Source organism: Helianthus annuus, chromosome 9, assembly GCF_002127325.2.
Source record: "Helianthus annuus cultivar XRQ/B chromosome 9, HanXRQr2.0-SUNRISE, whole genome shotgun sequence".
Classification (NCBI taxonomy): Eukaryota; Viridiplantae; Streptophyta; class Magnoliopsida; order Asterales; family Asteraceae; genus Helianthus; species Helianthus annuus.
Window position 1 is genome coordinate 47,916,586 of NC_035441.2, and position 17,718 is coordinate 47,934,303.

At 34.4% G+C, this 17,718-nt stretch overlaps 1 protein-coding gene across 5 annotated transcripts; it reads right to left on the bottom strand.

Moving 5' to 3' along the window:
• Positions 1-206: 206 nt before the first annotated feature.
• Positions 207-17,136, bottom strand: LOC110877481 (villin-4). 5 transcript variants are annotated; one of them, XM_022125632.2, is made up of 24 exons: positions 16,966-17,135; positions 14,709-14,807; positions 14,383-14,482; positions 13,889-13,957; positions 13,475-13,711; positions 12,854-13,031; positions 12,640-12,772; positions 11,790-11,952; positions 11,545-11,692; positions 11,359-11,459; positions 10,971-11,126; positions 10,666-10,734; positions 10,505-10,573; positions 9,686-9,823; positions 7,826-7,954; positions 6,854-7,001; positions 6,713-6,723; positions 4,622-4,762; positions 3,769-3,894; positions 3,610-3,678; positions 2,504-2,825; positions 1,456-1,655; positions 1,172-1,367; positions 207-538 (listed from the first exon to the last, which is right to left on the bottom strand). In XM_022125632.2, the coding sequence occupies exons 2-23, from the start codon at positions 14,762-14,764 to the stop codon at positions 1,254-1,256; spliced, it is 2,877 nt and encodes a 958-aa protein (XP_021981324.1). In that variant the 5' UTR covers positions 14,765-14,807; positions 16,966-17,135; the 3' UTR covers positions 207-538; positions 1,172-1,253. The 5 variants fall into 5 exon arrangements, with proteins under 5 accessions (XP_021981324.1, XP_021981323.1, XP_035833084.1 ...); XM_022125631.2 differs by having other exon boundaries at positions 207-543; XM_035977191.1 differs by lacking the exon at positions 16,966-17,135 and adding an exon at positions 15,336-15,574 and having other exon boundaries at positions 207-543.
• Positions 17,137-17,718: the final 582 nt, after the last annotated feature.

A 17,718-nucleotide genomic window follows, 5' to 3' on the forward strand; every position in this document is an offset into this window, starting at 1 on the left:
TAGTATTAGCATAAATTACACAAACCAAATGAAAACAAAACATATTCACCTTATGGATTAATACCCATATAACATGGCGGCGAGCCGATTTAGGCCCAACCTTTTGTTCTTCCAATGATCGATTTGGCCTTGCCTGTAGATTATTCAAACTGAGGTCGTTTTCATGTAACATAAACACTCATAAAGTCCTAAAAGAGTTACAAAGATGGTTAAAAGTAATCACACTTCATTATAGACATTTCATTGGTCTCTACACTCGCGCTTACACATTTCTATCCACAATATACAATACAATCTAAACAATGTGTGCATTCATAAATGCAACAATGAATGTGGTCTCTGATGAAACCAACAACTATATGATGGAATGACCAAAAAAAAACAAGCTTTTAACAAACCTGAGAGTGTAAAGAATGAGAAATACAAATATACATTTACATAACTGAATGCGATTTGCTTTAAAAGTCTTGTATCAACCGGAAAACAAACGTGTATGCACTGATGCGTATCACACTAAAAGAATGAAAAACAGACCCGCCTACGCTGCAAAGGAAAACATGGATTAAATGCAGCATGGGTTTCAAGGCCAGGTGGTAAAATAGCGCGGGTTGGGTAACGTGTCAAAAAGGGCAATGTGGAACGGGTCAGACCGGATTGGATTGACCCACGATGGCTTGTCTGTAAATTATTAATCTTTTACAATTAGTTGGTGAAAAATGTGATTAAAAAGGGCTTATTTGAAATGGGTCAGATCGGATAGTGATGACCCATGATGGCTTCTGTCTAATTATTATTATTATTTTTTTATAACTGATTAGTGTTAAATGCGATTATAAAAGTTATATTATATCAAGAAGGCTATGTTTGGAACATGTCAGATCGGATTGGGTTGACCCATGTTGGTCTTTGTCTAAATTATTATTATATTATAATTTATTAGTGTTAAATGAAATATAATTAAGTTACATTTTGTAAGAAAAGGGTATATTTGGAACGGGAGTTTGGGCAATCACAACTCATTTGACCCGTTTCCTCTTAAGCTAATTCAATTTTCATTTTACAACCTGATAGAGATAAAATATAATCCGAATTTACCATATAACCGGGTCGAAATTACCAACTCCAGTTTCAAGCGGATAAATTAGCTGATCAAGAACACGAGAAAACTTACAAATTTGCAGGCACATGTTTCTTCATCTTCAGCTCAAGCTTCTGAGAAGACCGATTCAAATATTAACGAATTTACGGTTATCTCAAAACAAATGAAGCACCATTTTCAGCTTATTCTGTTTCCATTTTGGCAGCTTGTAGAAAGCATTCTTAGCCATTCCAAATTTTGCTCTGAACTCAGCTGACGACAGATATGTCTGCATAAGATAATTCAAATTAATTAGAAAGCATACTGATATAACTTTAGTTTCTTTTTCTTTGACTTTTGGTAAACAAAATGAGCACCTCGCGCTTGAAGATATTAATATCAGGAGCAGGGTCGGTGGATGATACAGTAAGGCGTTCATATGGGTATAATGTAAGCCCCTCTTCATCTTCGGTTTCAACATCTTTCGCATCTTTTTGTATGGTTGGTGTCTCTATTCTACTGCTTTTTAAATCCCCATTGGATATCGTTTCGGTCTTTGTTGGTGGCTCAGACGTCACTTGATAAATTGCAAGATAAGAAAAAGGTCCGTTAGTAAGCGAAACTTAGGAGGTGCTCAATGTTCATAAACTGTTAAAACCGACCAAACTCCAGTTTGAGATTCATACGATTCAATACATAGTTTATAGTTTGGAAAACCGCGTTTAATCGGTGTGTGCTAGTCGACCGGTGGGGTACCGACTAGTGATTAGTCGGGATTAGTAGGGATTAATCGAATTTGAATTTTTATATGTGTTTTTTCAAGAATATAACACTTCAAAGTTCACAAAAATTTTAAAGTTCACATATTGTAGTTCAAACATAAACAAATAAATTAAAAATAACAAATCAAGTACTTTAAAAATTCAAACATTAACATATTCGTTCAAATATTTAAGAAATAACATGGGCCAACTTTGGCCGAGTAGGACCGATTAACCCGACTTTGACCGACTAGCGATTAATCTGGCAGACTAGGTGAAAATTAGTCAGTAACCCACCGATTTCCAATTAATCGCCGATTAGGCCCGATTTTGGCAACACTGGTTTAATGGTCTGGTTCATAATTTGGAACTTGGAACCAGCTGTACACCTTTAACAAAAAAAAATTGAGTTTTGGAATATGCGGCTATGCATATGTATACTATTTATGAGCCATCATCAAGGATTTTGATTTATAATTTCTTTATGAAAAACCAGTCCAACTGCCAAACCGGACCTCTAGGCCCATCAATCAACTCTACCAGTTTGGTTTGCCGTTTCTTGAAACATTAGTTACCGGTTTGACCCAAAATTTCATTAAAACCGGTCAGACCGCACCGCACCGGACCATAAATAGTCAGTTACAGTAGTTAAAAAAACTGTTACCTTTTATAGAACGGGGTATAAACTTTGCACGTGGAGGTTGTTCAAAGGTGGCAGTGAGTGACGCAATGGCTGTTGACCTTGAAGCTGGTTTAGAGGAATCTGAGCCGTTGGATTTTGGATAGATCTTGGTTTCAAGTGGTGGAGGCGTTGACAGATGTCTTACGGTTGGGTTCTCAAATGTGGAAGCAAGAGCAACAAAGGCTGGAGATCTGCCTCTTACACGCACTCGTTCAGGACTAAACGTTACACTCCTTGAACGTTGTGGTTGTTCCACTGCTCCAGATCGACCTCCGTTTGAGACAGGTGTTCTTCGTTTTGGCTTCTGTAGTATATATAAAATATTTATAGCTAGAAAATTTACTAAAGAGATGTAAAAGAAAATGTTGAATGTAAATAGATCCTGTGCTTTCTAAATCTGATTTTTATGCATGGGCGTACGGGTTGATTTGGGTTAAACTGTGCATGTAAGCGGCCAAAAGTAAAATTTTAAATTTTGGTAAGTAAAATGTCATTTTCGTCCCGGAGGTTTGGCCGCTTTTGCGACTTTCATCCAATGGTTTGTTTTTCCGTATCTGGATCCAAAAGGTTTGAAATCTTGCCGTTTTCATCCAACTTTTTAACTCCGTCCAATTTTACCCCTTAAATGAGGGGTATTTCTGTCTTTTTAGACATTTTTTTATAAAAATAAAAAAAACACTATACGAAATAAAGATCCACCTCTGTTAACTTTCTCCCCAGCCAAACACTTTAATCATCACAAAAAAAAATGTCTAAAACGACGAAAATACCCCTGACTTAACGTTAAAAAATGATGAAGTTAACGAGTTGGATGAAAATGGCAAGATTTCAAACCTTTTGGATCGAATGCGGAAAAACAAACCTTTGGACGAAAGTCGCAAAAGTGGCCAAACCTCAGGGACGAAAATGGCATTTTACTCAAAAGTGGTTAAATGGAAATGGGTTGAGCCGACGAAAGTCGCCCATAATGCATAGAACTTTCCACATAACTTTATCGTAGAAACTACATTATAATGGTTAATAATATAAATATTTTTAATCATAACTAAAACGTTCTTTAACTGTATAATTGTTAGTTTGTTACTTACATTGTTGGATGTTGGACGACCTCCATTTTTCAGTATTGATAGCTTCCTCTGGAATGAGTTTCCATGCATCTGCATCCATACTCAGAGAATGAACTCGTTAAAAAGGTTACTTTAATCTGGTCTAATGCTTCAACTTACAAATACGAAAACATCACTTACAGCTGATTTGGTCGAATCCCATGTAAAGAAGCGTGTGAAGAATTGCGGTTCACTTGCTTCCATTATGATATATAGTGGAGTTTGAAGTGGTAGTTTCTCAAGAAGAAAATCACGTTCCAGAAATTTCTGTTCAGTGGTTATAAACATGTTTATGGCTTGCAATTTTCATGTAAAGAACCAAGGGTAGAATTGTCATTTCACACAGAATTTGGTGTAAGTGTCACAAATGATACTTGGGTGCCAGTTTGTAATATTTGCAATACCTTCGTAGACTATATATACAACTATAGAATATACATACACACAATATCCAGATCCTAAATATAAAAATAACTTTGGTATAAAACTGTATATTGCATTTTATGATGAAGAACAATACAAACCAGGATATATATAGACCCTAAACAATCAATCTATTTAAGGTAAATATAAATCACAATTAAATCACAATCCTTGATATACTTAGAGACATAAATCTTGGACTAATACAGTGTTGTAAGAATCGCTAGGCGCTAGTCAGCTGGTGGAGTACTGACTAGCGATTAATCGGATTGGGATTTTATATGTAATTTTCAGTTTTATATGTATATAAACACATTTTTATATGTAATTTTTCTAGGTAGACATGTTTTAACACCTTCGACCCATATATTGAAGTAGATAGGATTAATTTCCGGAATTTACAGGTTTTGACTGTAATTTGGCCGGAATCGCTAGACTGCCACCGATTTTTGGCCGATTAGGACCGGTTTTGACCACTGTTGATCACCTAGCGGTTAATTGGTCGATTAGATGAACATTATTGCTAGGCGCGACTTTTACTACCATGGTAAAAATATTAGCTAACTCATACCTCCGCGATAACTAGAGCTTGAGTTCTGGTCTTGGGATCAACCTGTTGGCCTACCCAAACAAAGATGCTGGAGTGACAGTCGAGAATATATATATCTTCAGTCATCAAATCATCCTGGTTGAAGTTGTATATCTCAGTCACCTGAATTAACAACGCAAATCAGTCTTCAACAATGCATGTTTACATTTTGTTTACCTTAAACAGCACATCGCTTGTGAACAGATTTAGCATTTATAAATTATAACTATGCACTATAGATATAACTTGCACTCTTGTTAGATAACCGAGGAACCATGTAACCCTATGACTAGAAGGGTCAATTTTGATTCAGTCACTTATAATGGAGCAACTAGCGTTATAAATCTATATATAGAAAAAGTGTAACGTACAATAGGCCTTATCGTACGAACGTACGCGACTTGAAATCGCATGTTATATAAAATAGACGTATGCGTAAAATTGGGAGAATCACATGTTATGTATGTGGGTGAAATCGCATGGGGCATATATGAATCGCATGTGGGGTGTTTTAAATCACAAATCGCATGGGTGAAAGTGTGAAACATAAAATCGCACGTTGGAAAACAATCACGTACGCAATGTACGTTAAGCCATTTTGTACGTTAACTGGCCCCTCTCTCTCTCCCTCTCTCTCTCTCTCTCTCTATATATATATATATATATATATATATTCTCAAATGAGTATATAATCAAATTGTTAATAAAAAAAAATAGCTAAAAGGAGAACGGGTCTAATGGGTTGAGAGTCATCCAAAGTCTATTTTTAGGTATACAACTTCCAAAAATAGTCTTATTCGAGGATTTACATTATTAATATTGTTTTGGTAATCATAATAATAAATTTAATATTAATTATTTATAGTTCTTTTCTAAAATTGGGCATCAAAGATTAGCAGGCCAACCCAACCAAACCCAACCGGCCAACCCAATCTAACACCGCTGAAAACATTTTTTTTTTTTTGGAAATAGAATGAAAATGCATTTAGGTTTAATGATAAAAAAAGAAAATCAACTTTACTATCTTTCTATATTCTATACTAATAAACAAAAATCCTTTTTGGACACATGTCATTCTCTGGTAATTTTTCACCCTTATTTTCTTATTTATCTCTTTTATTAAATAATAATAATAATAATATTAAACATCAATTTAACTAAATCTATTTACCTATTTTGTTTAATTAATTTCTTTTTTAACTCTAAAGTTTCAATCTTCAGCAATTTAAGTCTAAAGTTTCAATCTTTTGCAATTTAACGCCTTTAATTTTTTTTACTTTCAATCCAAAACTTTTCATCTTTTGCAATTTAATCTCAACATTTTTTTACTTTCAACTTTAGTTTCTTATATACTTTTCATCTTTCAGAAACTCTCCGTTTAACGTGTCACTAATAAATAAAAATCTTTTTTGGACACGTGTCACTTCCTCATGCTTTCTCACCTAATTTTCCTATTTATATCTCATATTAAATAATAACAATAATAATTTTAAACAAAAATATTAGATAAGAATAAATATTTAGATTAGGATAAACATTTGTTTTTATTATTATCATATTAAATAATAATAATAACTTTAAACAAAAAGTAAGATAAGAATATAAACGCTTATTTTTATTATGATCATATTAAATAATAATAATAATATTTTTAAACAAAAAAATTAGTTAAGAATACATATTTAACAAAGTAACATGTTATAATAAGTAAATAGTATATTAAAGTTACTTTTCATCTTTCATAAGTTCTCCGTTTAACGTGTCATTCTAAATTTCTGACTTAACAGGCCGCAACGTGCGTGTGGGGTTCAACGTTTTTTCATCTATTTTTTTCCTGTTTGACATGTCCATCGCAGCGCGTCTATTTTTCCTCATTTGATAGGTCTGTCGCAATGTGCGAGTCAGAGATCGACTTAGTTATTTTTTTTCTCGGTTTTACACACAGGCTCGTGGTAATGTGAGAAACATTTGTCTTTCATCTAACATGATATATAACTATTGAATCCCCCGCCGCATTGTGGCGGGTGGTAAATCTAGTAAACTATAAAGGAGTAGTTTAGAGAGACTACATACCTTAAGTTCTCCTGAACCAGCACAAGTTCCAGCAACAAGCAAAAAGAATAAAAAAGAAATCAATCAGTATATTCATCGAGTGTAAGAAATGTATCTGGCATGGAATTATGGTGTCATTATAATGCCGTTTAAAGTTTTAACCTTTTGAAAATGTGCATGAGAACAAATGTGGATCGCTTTCCGTAGCCGTTGTTGTTTTCTGACTTGGGTATTCAGATTTTCCACCTAACATTTTCCAAAACTCTACAGATTCTGAGCCTTCTTTCTGCAGTCTGGACTGCATCTCTGGCTGCAGTTATTGTAAATAACGTAGTTATTAGGAAGATCCGATGAAATCACTATAAGATGGTGTTGTTTAAACTAGAGGTGGCAGTTTCAATCAGGATTATACAAAACAGTCAATTCAGGTTTTATTTGTTTGATAATGGGACAGACCATCGAACAGGTAAAATATGGAGATAAAAGAAACAATATGGTCCACTAGATCAGATATGGTTTCTGATCTATGATCATATGTATAAAATTTCGGGAATACCAAAACGTCTTAAAATTATGTCACACAAACCATTGCATTGACGTTAAGTCGTTAACCTATCTATATTTATGGTTTACCTCATTATGTGGACAAGATAGAACATGAAAACAAAGGATTAGTCATGATCTTACAAACATAATAGAACATTCGAGAGGTGGCAATTTCAACCCATTTACCTACGCATGGGTCCATCGGGTTATGTTCTAATTCTAGCCAGTCAAACAGGCATTATCAACATATTTCACTTAGAGAGAACTTGATCAAATGGTACTTTTTAATGCACAAAATGTCCTAAGTTGTTTAGTTAAACAGTTAATAATAACATTTGGTGTACTATATATTTATAGAAAAATGTCGGAAAGCTTGGACAAAAGTGTTTCTGGTCAAACCCATCATGACAGGCGCAACCCACGAAGTGACTCATTACCCAACCAGCAACAGGCCCATTTTGCCACCTCTACATAACATCATATACGAAGGAGAAATAGAAAACTCAGATACATAAAATATGGGCTATAATGGAATCTGACGAGGCCAAGTACATATTTATAATAGATATCATTCGAGAATTATCAAACCTTTATGACATCAAGTTGCCTCTCGACAAGTTCCTGTTCCTCAGGAGTTGTGAGGTTCCCAATCCATGTGAAGACAGAAGAACCACTGTGTAATATGTAACAGTAGGAGGAATTCAAAGAAGAAGCCACCTGAGCCAATAAAAAACAAAATGATAAGCTTCTATACAGAGAAAGAAGAATGCGAATAATTCAAACGGAACTTAAACAAAGATTTCATATTATGAATACAAATAACCCTTGCTCCAAGCGTATGTTACGGTTTGAAACCTAGGAGAATGCCTACTCATAAGTTGTAATATTATGCCCATGGCTTTATAGCCTAGTGGCATCTTGGGGGTGGGATAAGGCTTTGGGACCAATAGGTCCTGGGTTCGATTCCCACAAGGGGGGGTTCCAATATTTATTGGGTATCCTCCTGAATTGGTGTGTAGGCATTATAGCCTAGTGGAGATGGATATGATCGGGTGGTTCCGCTGGTGGCACGATGATAATCCAGTGGTCCGTCAGTGATCCGAATTTGCCGTTCAAAAAAAAAGTTGTAGTATTATTGTTATTGTTCTTTTCGTTGTTTCATGTGTATTGAATAAGAGTGTAGCCATGTTCTCATCAAAACGGAATCAGTTACGGCACTAATGGCCAGAAAGACGATCAAGGCATTGGAGAACGAGTTCATTACTCTAATAGACAAACAGAGGGCCGATCTATGAAAGGAGGTGATCAAACACCAGTCCAAAAGCAACTTGTGATGAACGGGTGATCCAAGAGTTGGCATACTCATATTTGGACCAAGTGGGTCGATATAACTTTCGCTCCATTGGAGTTACTAACCATAAGTAATGAAAGAAAATGTCTCGACGGGTCAGACGCTTTGCTCTCAGGTCCCAGTTTCTTCATATGGGGCTCCGGTTTCAAATTTAACGTTTTTCCCCTCCTCTTTTAGGATGCTTCAGGTCAAAGTGTTGATCACAAAGTATTAGTTCGATCGAGAACTTTCAAGAGTATCAGGCCATGTGGAAAACATTTAGCAATTATCCAACAATGGTTTCCTAATTTCAAACTTGAGATCAAGGTGTCGTTTGGGATAGAGATTTTTTTTCATACATGTTTTGGTTTGAAACCTCATAGACTACATCCTTGAATTATAAGATTATGATTGTTTTATTGTTTGTTTGTTGAGAATTGAATAAGAATCTATCCTGTACTTATCAGCTTTCTAGCACATTCATTGTACTTGTTATATGCTAGTATGCTATACACATGAAACAATAAGTATCATGGTCTACATCATCTAAAGGGTCGATAAATAAGGACTGTTAGGGAATAAGAGAAAACCCTTGACTACATAGTACACAATGTGGGCCCACAAATACAAAGTACACGGATGGTCCTTGTAGTTTACCAAAATTTTGGATTTGGTCCCTAGCTTTCCAAAAGTACACGGATAGTCCCTGTGGTTGGCACTTTGTAACGCATTTAGTCCACAACTTTACAAAAAGTACATGTATAGTCTTTGTGATTTGCACTTTGTACGCATTTAGTCCCTAACTTGAACCTGTTGAAACCTTTAGATTTGTTGGTTGGGGACTAATTGTGTTACAAAATGCAAACCACAGGGACCATCCGTGTAGTTTTGGAAAGCTAGGGACCATATCCAAATTTTCAATAAATCACAGGGACCATTTGTGTACTTTACTCCAAATAAGTAATAAACATTGGAAAACACATAGTTCTAGACAACACTCATCATTGATTAATCTGGTATTGCAAAACTATCCCCGATCTTTTAGTAGCTTTAGAAAAAGGCCTCAAACTATAACAAAATTGCAAAAGGTGCACGTAAACATTCATATATGAACTTACCGGTTCAAGTTGGATCGCTTGCATGTTTTCTGGTCCGGAGCCTTGAACTCTGAATAGTGCAACTTCTTCCCCTATGCCAGTTCCGTTAGGAAGTTCGCTCTCTAATATGCATTTCTTGTATCCATCACTAAGACCACCCTAACAAATTCATAAATTGATTGTTGTGGTTAGAGATGGGAAGATTGGATAATATTCAACTAAACTCAACAGCCCCTAACATTTTGTTTGACCCGTTCTTTTAATTAAAAACAAGAGTTAACTGCCATTTCCGTCCCTGTGGTTTGTCCAATTATGCTAGTCCAGGCCAAATTTGTACCATTTTCGTCCCTGACATTCTTAAAACATGTCAGCTCCGTCCAAAAAACTAACATCTGTTAAAACCTGCTGTTTAATTAAGGGTAAAACAGTCATTTTCCAGTTTGAATTAGGGTTTATGAACTGGTCTAAGGAAAAGGGTAGGATTTAATAGGGTTTAAAAAAGGGGAAAATAAAAGAAAAATGGAAGATGATGGTTGTACCCTTCATTAAACAGCAAGTTTTAACAAACGTTAGTTTTTTGGATGGAATTGGCATGTTTCAAGAATATCAGGGATGAAAATGGTACAAATTTGAAATTTGGCCAGGACCGGCATAATTGAACAAACCATAGGGACGAAATTGACACTTAACTCTAAAAGTAACAAAACTGGTCCATCTATAAGTAAATGGGTCAAAATTGACACCTCTACTTTGCAGTCTAACACACATGCACAGTTCTTTCGGATGGATGAAGAGAATAATTCTAATGTGCTTTTCACTGTAATCTAAGTTTAAGCGCACCTTTAGAACCATAAAGCTCTGGAAGATAGCAAAGAACAACATAGGTTCCCTTCCTTCATAAACTCGCAACTAGAAATCGATGAAATGAAGTATCAGCATGAGCATATATGATCGTAAATATATATAGAGTAATAAATTGTTCTTAAGGTTTACCAACTAACCTGTGCAGCCAAAAACTTTTGGGACTCTACTATCTTGTTCGCCTGTGAGGTAGCTGATATTCTGTCTTCCTACAACACATTTGATTACATATATACATTACTTAATGCATAAAAATAAGAAAAAAATAATAACAAAGCATGATCAACTGAAAAACCGATGACTGGTCAACAGTGACGTGTATATATGTGACAGCTTATGTCCACCCAAAACCTATTACCACAATTACGCATCTTTCGTTTTTAATGGTCACTACCCAAAAATATAAAAAATTTAATAAATAAATATATAACTGCAGAAAAATGACCTCGATACTCTGCTTTCCAAACCAAGTCCCAATAAGGCATTCCTCTTGATCTTCTCCAGAATACGTATACTGATATATATAGCAATCTCCAGTGTAAAATTTTGACTGATCAGAGACTGGAAGAAGAATCTTTTGTTGACCATTCACACGCCAAACCTGTAGAAATACATTGATAGAGAACAAAATTAAACAAAGGTGTATCTACTATTGTTATAACTGGTAATTTCCACCCTTTACTTATGAACAGGTCAAATTGAGTTAGGTTTTCTCTAATGGGTCAAATAGGAAAATATGTAAAATTCATTGCGACCAAGGCATATACAATTATCTTATATTACTTAACAAGACATCATGTATGCGCATAGAAAATATATAATTATTACAATACCTGCAAATTCCCACTGCAGTCGATATAGGGTTTAGGTTCCTCCTTAGTTGGAGCAGCTTTTAGTAGACCCTTCACATTGACCCCTTGGCGTTTTAGAAGTGCTACAAAATCATCAACAATAACACAGGAAATCATTAACAAGAACTACATATGCTGACGACTACAAGTTAACAAATAACCACTAACCAGCAACCTTGCCTCTACCATCCTCTGAGACTGTGACAGCAGTTGACTGAGGCCATGAGTCAAACTTGGACCGGAATGCAACAGTCTCAAAATTTTCAATCACACAAATTATATGAGATTTTTGTCTATCCTGACTACGTACGTATTCCTGTAAATTGAGATCAATGAAAATAAGTGGAAATGAATTTATAGTGTTGTAAGAACTTTAGCAAAAAATAAATAAATAAACAAATAAAATATAGTACTTCTGTGGCTCCACTTGCAGCCTTCCTTTCATTAAGAGAAGTACTTCTCCCCAACCATACATAAATTTCTACCCCACAATCGAGTATATAGCACGTATTTGTGTCTAGCAACCCCCTTGTCAAGGGTTCAGCATCAACTAGTTCTGCCTGACCCTTCACAACACTTGAAATCCAAACAAAACTTTTGTTAGAAATAATGTGCACTCAACCAATAGTTCAGGGAGATAATTATACGATGTTTACATATCTTATATATTTCTTACATGATACTAATGAGTATAATACTTTCTTCCTTTTGGGCTCGCCTTAATAACATGCATTCTCAATTTAAGTTGTCAGGTCAGAGAGATAAAGTCAAAGAGATTGTATATTTCTAATGACACGTCCATTTTACTAGTAATCTCGGATGTATAATGTAATCATTATCAGTTGGTCTGTAGACCCCAACTGGATATCAAATCAGCACAAACTCTAAAGTTTAAACAGTCAACAAGAAAATGAAACCCTGTTCTCATAAAAGGTGTTGGTATCTTCACTCTTCCTAGAAACTTTTTAGGTCTACGATTAACTTTCGAGAGAAAAACCAACTCTCCCAGTGACATCAAATCGCTTTTATCCAACTAAGCATGATAAGAATTACAACACTAATGACCCTTAAATACTAAAAGACACCCTACACCTACAAGTCTACTACAATACTAATAATAATAATAACTAAATGTTATAACGTAATATCAAGTAATTTGGGTAGCAAGTTGTGCAATAACAAGACCTATCTAATAGTTATAATAATAACTTCCATATAAATAGCAATTAAAGCAAAGGACATGAAATTGCAAAAATATATTACCAATATAGCTTAGTAGGAAGTGTATTGGTACTTAAAACACCATTTGTCTGTGTTTTCCTAGGAAGTGGTGCAAAGCCACCAAAAAAGCCCCAAAATTCTCCGCTTTCCGCATCAGACATCAGCCTTCCATCCTCTGCCCCAGAAAAAAAAAAACAGAAGACTTCAATGCCTTAACATATTTATAAATCTGTATAATATATTAATATCCACTAACCAATAGTAGCTATGTCACACTTCCCATCATGATAAGTATCTCTTATATACTGTAAGACTTCAAGTGCTTTAGCCCTTTCTTGAATGGATGAATTCGACCCGTTAAACTGGAATATCTTGTGTGCAGTATCCAAGATAAAGATGTCATCATGATTGAGTGAGGATCGAGCAAAAGGAACCTGTTCCCAAATCCCAATTAGTTAAAATTGAGATAGAATAAGACAATTAATTAAATCCAAGAGACTTGCTTTTTCATAAACCTCCTAAGTCATTTTATTCAAATAGAATAAAATGCCATTTTCATTCTTGAAGTTTGGCCAGTTTTGCTACTTTCGTCTAAATGTTTGTTTTTCCGCATCTGGATCCAAAGGGTTTGGTCGCAAAAATGACCAAACCTCAAGGACGAAAATGGTATTTTACTCTATTCAAAATAATACATTACTATTGAAATAATATGATTTCTGAATAACCATACTTGACGCACTAATTGTTTACTAGAAAATGTTAGTTTTTGGAGAAGAACAAAAGTGTTTTGGGTGAGCCTAACTCAGGTCTGACCCGTTTTAACTCGTATTAAAGAACTAACAATCTGTAGAACAGTAGCGTACGTAGAGAAACTTGCCTCTTTTACATGAACCACATATTTTCCTAGGCAAACGAACATGCGGGTCTTGTGTTCTACAGGTTTTGCATGATTCAAACCAGATGCAACACCACCACTTTGAGGTATAATACATGGTTTAAAGTAAGAAAGAAATCTCTCTGTTTCGTGTCCTTGTACTTCACGATACTGAACAGCACGCCCTCCAAGAGCTGCATCAAGTTCAATTGTCTTTATGGCTGCAGCGCCAGCTTCGTCCTGTATCAAAGTCGTTTCATAGTTTCCAGATAATTACTATATAAGATTTTTTTATTAAATTATTAGTCTTAGATATAGCTTAGAATAGAAATTTGATGGGTTCCAAGATTCATTTCAATATTTATGTATATATGATCAACCTATTGATTTATAGAAAATGCTTTTAATTAAACTCACCTGGCTTGTATCGTTACCAAGCCAATAATGGATGTCATGACGTAAGACACCACTCTTCAAAGCATTCGTCTGTAAAAGAATTGTAAGATGCACGTATTGGTTAATGAAACAAACAAAAGAAAAATAAAATAAAGAAAAAATAATGATCCACTAAGCTAAAGTAGATGCAGAATTCTTCTTGGGAGGAAGAAATTAGGAACCATAATTTCACAAAATGGCCCTAGATTTCTCTATATAACTATTATCAGATTTGATTAGAAAGTTCTCTATTTAACAAGATGTTGAACATTTATTCTATATAAAGAAATTTGAAGACCAGTGTAATTTCTTAAAAATACGCATATAATACAATTGTAGTAGAGATCCCATTACCACTTAGGAGTGTCTATGACTATCAGCAATATATTATAAAAATATAAATAAGCTCATAGTAAATACAATACGGTCTCTGCTGGGAGAAAACCTTTCAGCTGTATCAAGAGTAAATAATATACCTTCAAAATAACATAGGAGTCCCCTGTATAAAATTTACCATAGGAAGATTGCGGGACAGGAACTGGCTTAAAATTTTCAATGCGCCATAACTCAATTCCTCTATGAACTGTTAAGGAAATAACATAAGATGATCCACAAGCATATAGTTAATAGTCTACCTATGTGCAGCAGCAGATATAGTTGCATTAGCTTTTATATGGTTTTTATGTATGCCCCTTTTCAATTACTCATATAAAGATGCAGACAAAATTAATCATGGTGTAAAAACAACAATACGTTCTATCACTATAAAAATGTAACATGATGTATTAAAAGACAAGGATACGCTTTCTGTCCGACTCCTTGAAAGGCTGGATCCAAATCTCGCATTGAAACAGACATGATGCTTCTCACTTCAGTTTGATTGACTTTTTAATGCCACAACCTGATTATTGCGATAAAATATGACTTAGTGGAGTTTAGATGTTACCATAAGAACCATGAAAGAATAATATTCTGTTAGCAGTGGATACAAAATGATTTAATACTAAAGGGGCAGATCATCTTAAATAATCTTGATTCTTGAAGATAACAAACATTTTCGGAAACAGAGAGCAACATAAAAGTATGCAAAATGGAAAAAAAAAACACACTATTTCATCATGATTCTAGGTGAACCTCATACAATAACAATCTCAGATAACAAGAACAAATTGTTTTTTATGGTTATAAAACCCGTAGTACACTAGTACGTACAATATTTGGATCACTTACTACTGGTAAAGATGTTCTGTAAAAAAATGGGATATCCAGAAGTACAATTCTAATATATATTGGAATATGGGCTTATGTAAGTGATAACCCTTGAGAAGATAACTCCATTAGTTCTGATTTCAGCAGCTCAGTAGCTCACAGTTTGTGGCTAAAACCACCAGCTGTCATACTTAGAGAATTTAACTACCTTTTTCGGTACCTCTTCATTCTTCTGATTACAACAGTCCACTTGCTTATGAATCATTCTTCCAAGAAAGGTTATGTAAAGCTATTTTAAATCACTTGCTTCGTACATTTCATGTTATATCAGCACCTTGAAGAGCTTTAACAAATTATAAAACCCTTTTTTCATAATTTAAACAATATAAGCACAATGTGATCATTGAAGAAAAAGCCACTTTCCCCTTTCCCCTTGTGATCCATAAACATCTATCTTTTTTCATGTGAAATTGCAAAACAAAAAAAAAATGCAAAAACCAAAATCTGTACATTTAATATGCATCATGTAGGGCAGCTTACACAAACTTTAAAGTACTAACATCTCCACATACAGAAAAAGTACATAATTATTACATACCTACATACATATAGCAATTATTTATCTTTTACGTACTCAAAATTACACTACATAAATTCAAATCTCTAAAAAGTCCATACCATACCATACCATACCAAACACAAATAAATAAACCGGTATCAACATTAAACATAATGATACGAACCGATCGATTGATAGATAATCCATTGAGTGGATCAAGCTCAAAAGAAAATAGTAGGAAGCAAGACTTGAGATAATTCTCTATAATTTTCATTCATGATCTAAACAATAACACAATTAACCTATTTAAAGACTGAAATAAAATAACTAACTTGCCACTAACTTTTACCACTATCCGCTACTTCACATAAAAATAGAGAAAGACTAAAAAATAGCAAAGCTGGTAGCCAACGTGGGTTTGTGAACAAGTGCTTGGAAATCATGAAAACACTTCGGCACATATCACATAAACAAGCAACTTAAAATGAAATCAAATGCAGTCAAATTCAATATCAACAAACAATTCATTCCATTAAAGATATCTTCATCATGAAAACCGAAACTACATTCAAACAGAACTTGAAAGAAAAATCAACCTACTAGTGATTGAGCACATCATAACTAAACTCGAATGCAAAACAACTAATCAATGGATCCAAACATCAATAAGCAACTTGAAATGAACTCAAATGCAGTTGAATTCAAAATCAACAAACGATTACTTCCGTTACATAAATCTTCAGCATGAAGATCGATTCAAACAACTACTGGTGATTAAGTACAACATTACCTAACTAGTGCGCACACAGTGACTTAAGCTCGACTACAGTTAGCAACTTGAAATGAAATCAAATGCAGTTAAATACTTCCGTTACAGAAATCTACAGCATGAAAATCGAAACTACATTCAAAACAGAAACAGAAACTGAAAATCAAATCAAACTACTAGTGATTGACTACATCATGACAAAATAACTAATCGATGGATCCAAACATCATTAAGCAACTTGAAATGAAATCAAATACAATTAAATTCGAAATCAACGAAAAATTACTTCTGTTACAGAAATCTCAAGCATTAAAATTGGAACTACACTCAAAACAGAAATCAAACTACTAGTAGTGAATCAAAACATCAATACGCAACCTAAAACGAAATCAAATTGCAGCTGAATTCAAAATCAAGTATCAATTACTTCAGTTATCATCAAAATCAAAACTACATTCAAAACGGAAATTGAAAGAAAGAATGAAACAAGTACTAGCGATTGATTGAGTACATAATAATTACCTAGGTCGTGTGCGCAGAATGAATTGAGATCGAATGCAAAACTGCTAATGATTGAATCGAATTGAGATTTAGTGGAAGTGAAAATGGAGTTGAAAATTGAAAAGTGAAAAGGGGGGAAGAAGGAGAGAGAGAGAGAGAAAAGGAGTTGGAGGGAATGATGATGATGACATGACAGACGTGCTCATCACTAAATTGGAACAACAAAAGCGCCCAAAGACAAAATCACCTCCTAATAATTCATCAAATTTAAGATTATAATAATAGCGATCACCTCGGTACCAACCGGTGCTAAAAATCTCTAAAAAGGGTAATGGTATTGGTACTGAAAATACCTGGTACGGTTTGGTATTAGTATTTGAAAATAAAAACCGGTAAATATAGGTATTAGTAAATATAGGTATCGTACTGGACCGGTACCGAAACGTCAAAAGTCGGTACCGAAAATATTTCGGTTCGGGAAAATCGGTACCATTTGCTCATCTCTGTATAATAATGTGTTATATTTATACTTTTTATTTTTTTTAAATGTCAATCTTACACACCCGATAAACCTACTTATGAATATTTTTTAGTGTCTAGTATAGAACTAAAGCCCGTAACACTCAGGTATGGGTGTGTAAAGTCGGTTTGGTTAGGTTATGGAGGCTTAACAATGATCATAACCGAACTTTGGTTCTAGAAGATTGTTTAACCATAACCATACTTGATGGTTTGTTAACCGTCGGTTAGGTCGATTTTTGTTAAGCTTGATTA

What these genes read in the sequence shown, in the direction of transcription:
- LOC110877481 (XM_022125632.2), bottom strand. Translation starts at nt 14,764, where the DNA reads ATGTCTGTTTCAATGCGAGATTTGGATCCAGCCTTTCAAGGAGTCGGA. An exon ending in ACTCCTATGTTATTTTGAAG is followed by an intron (nt 13,958 to 14,382) that starts GTATATTATTTA and finishes ATTCTTTTACAG; the next exon opens with ACGAATGCTTTGAAGAGTGG. An exon ending in TGGTAGAGGCAAGGTTGCTG is followed by an intron (nt 11,460 to 11,544) that starts GTTAGTGGTTAT and finishes ATGATTTTGTAG; the next exon opens with CACTTCTAAAACGCCAAGGG.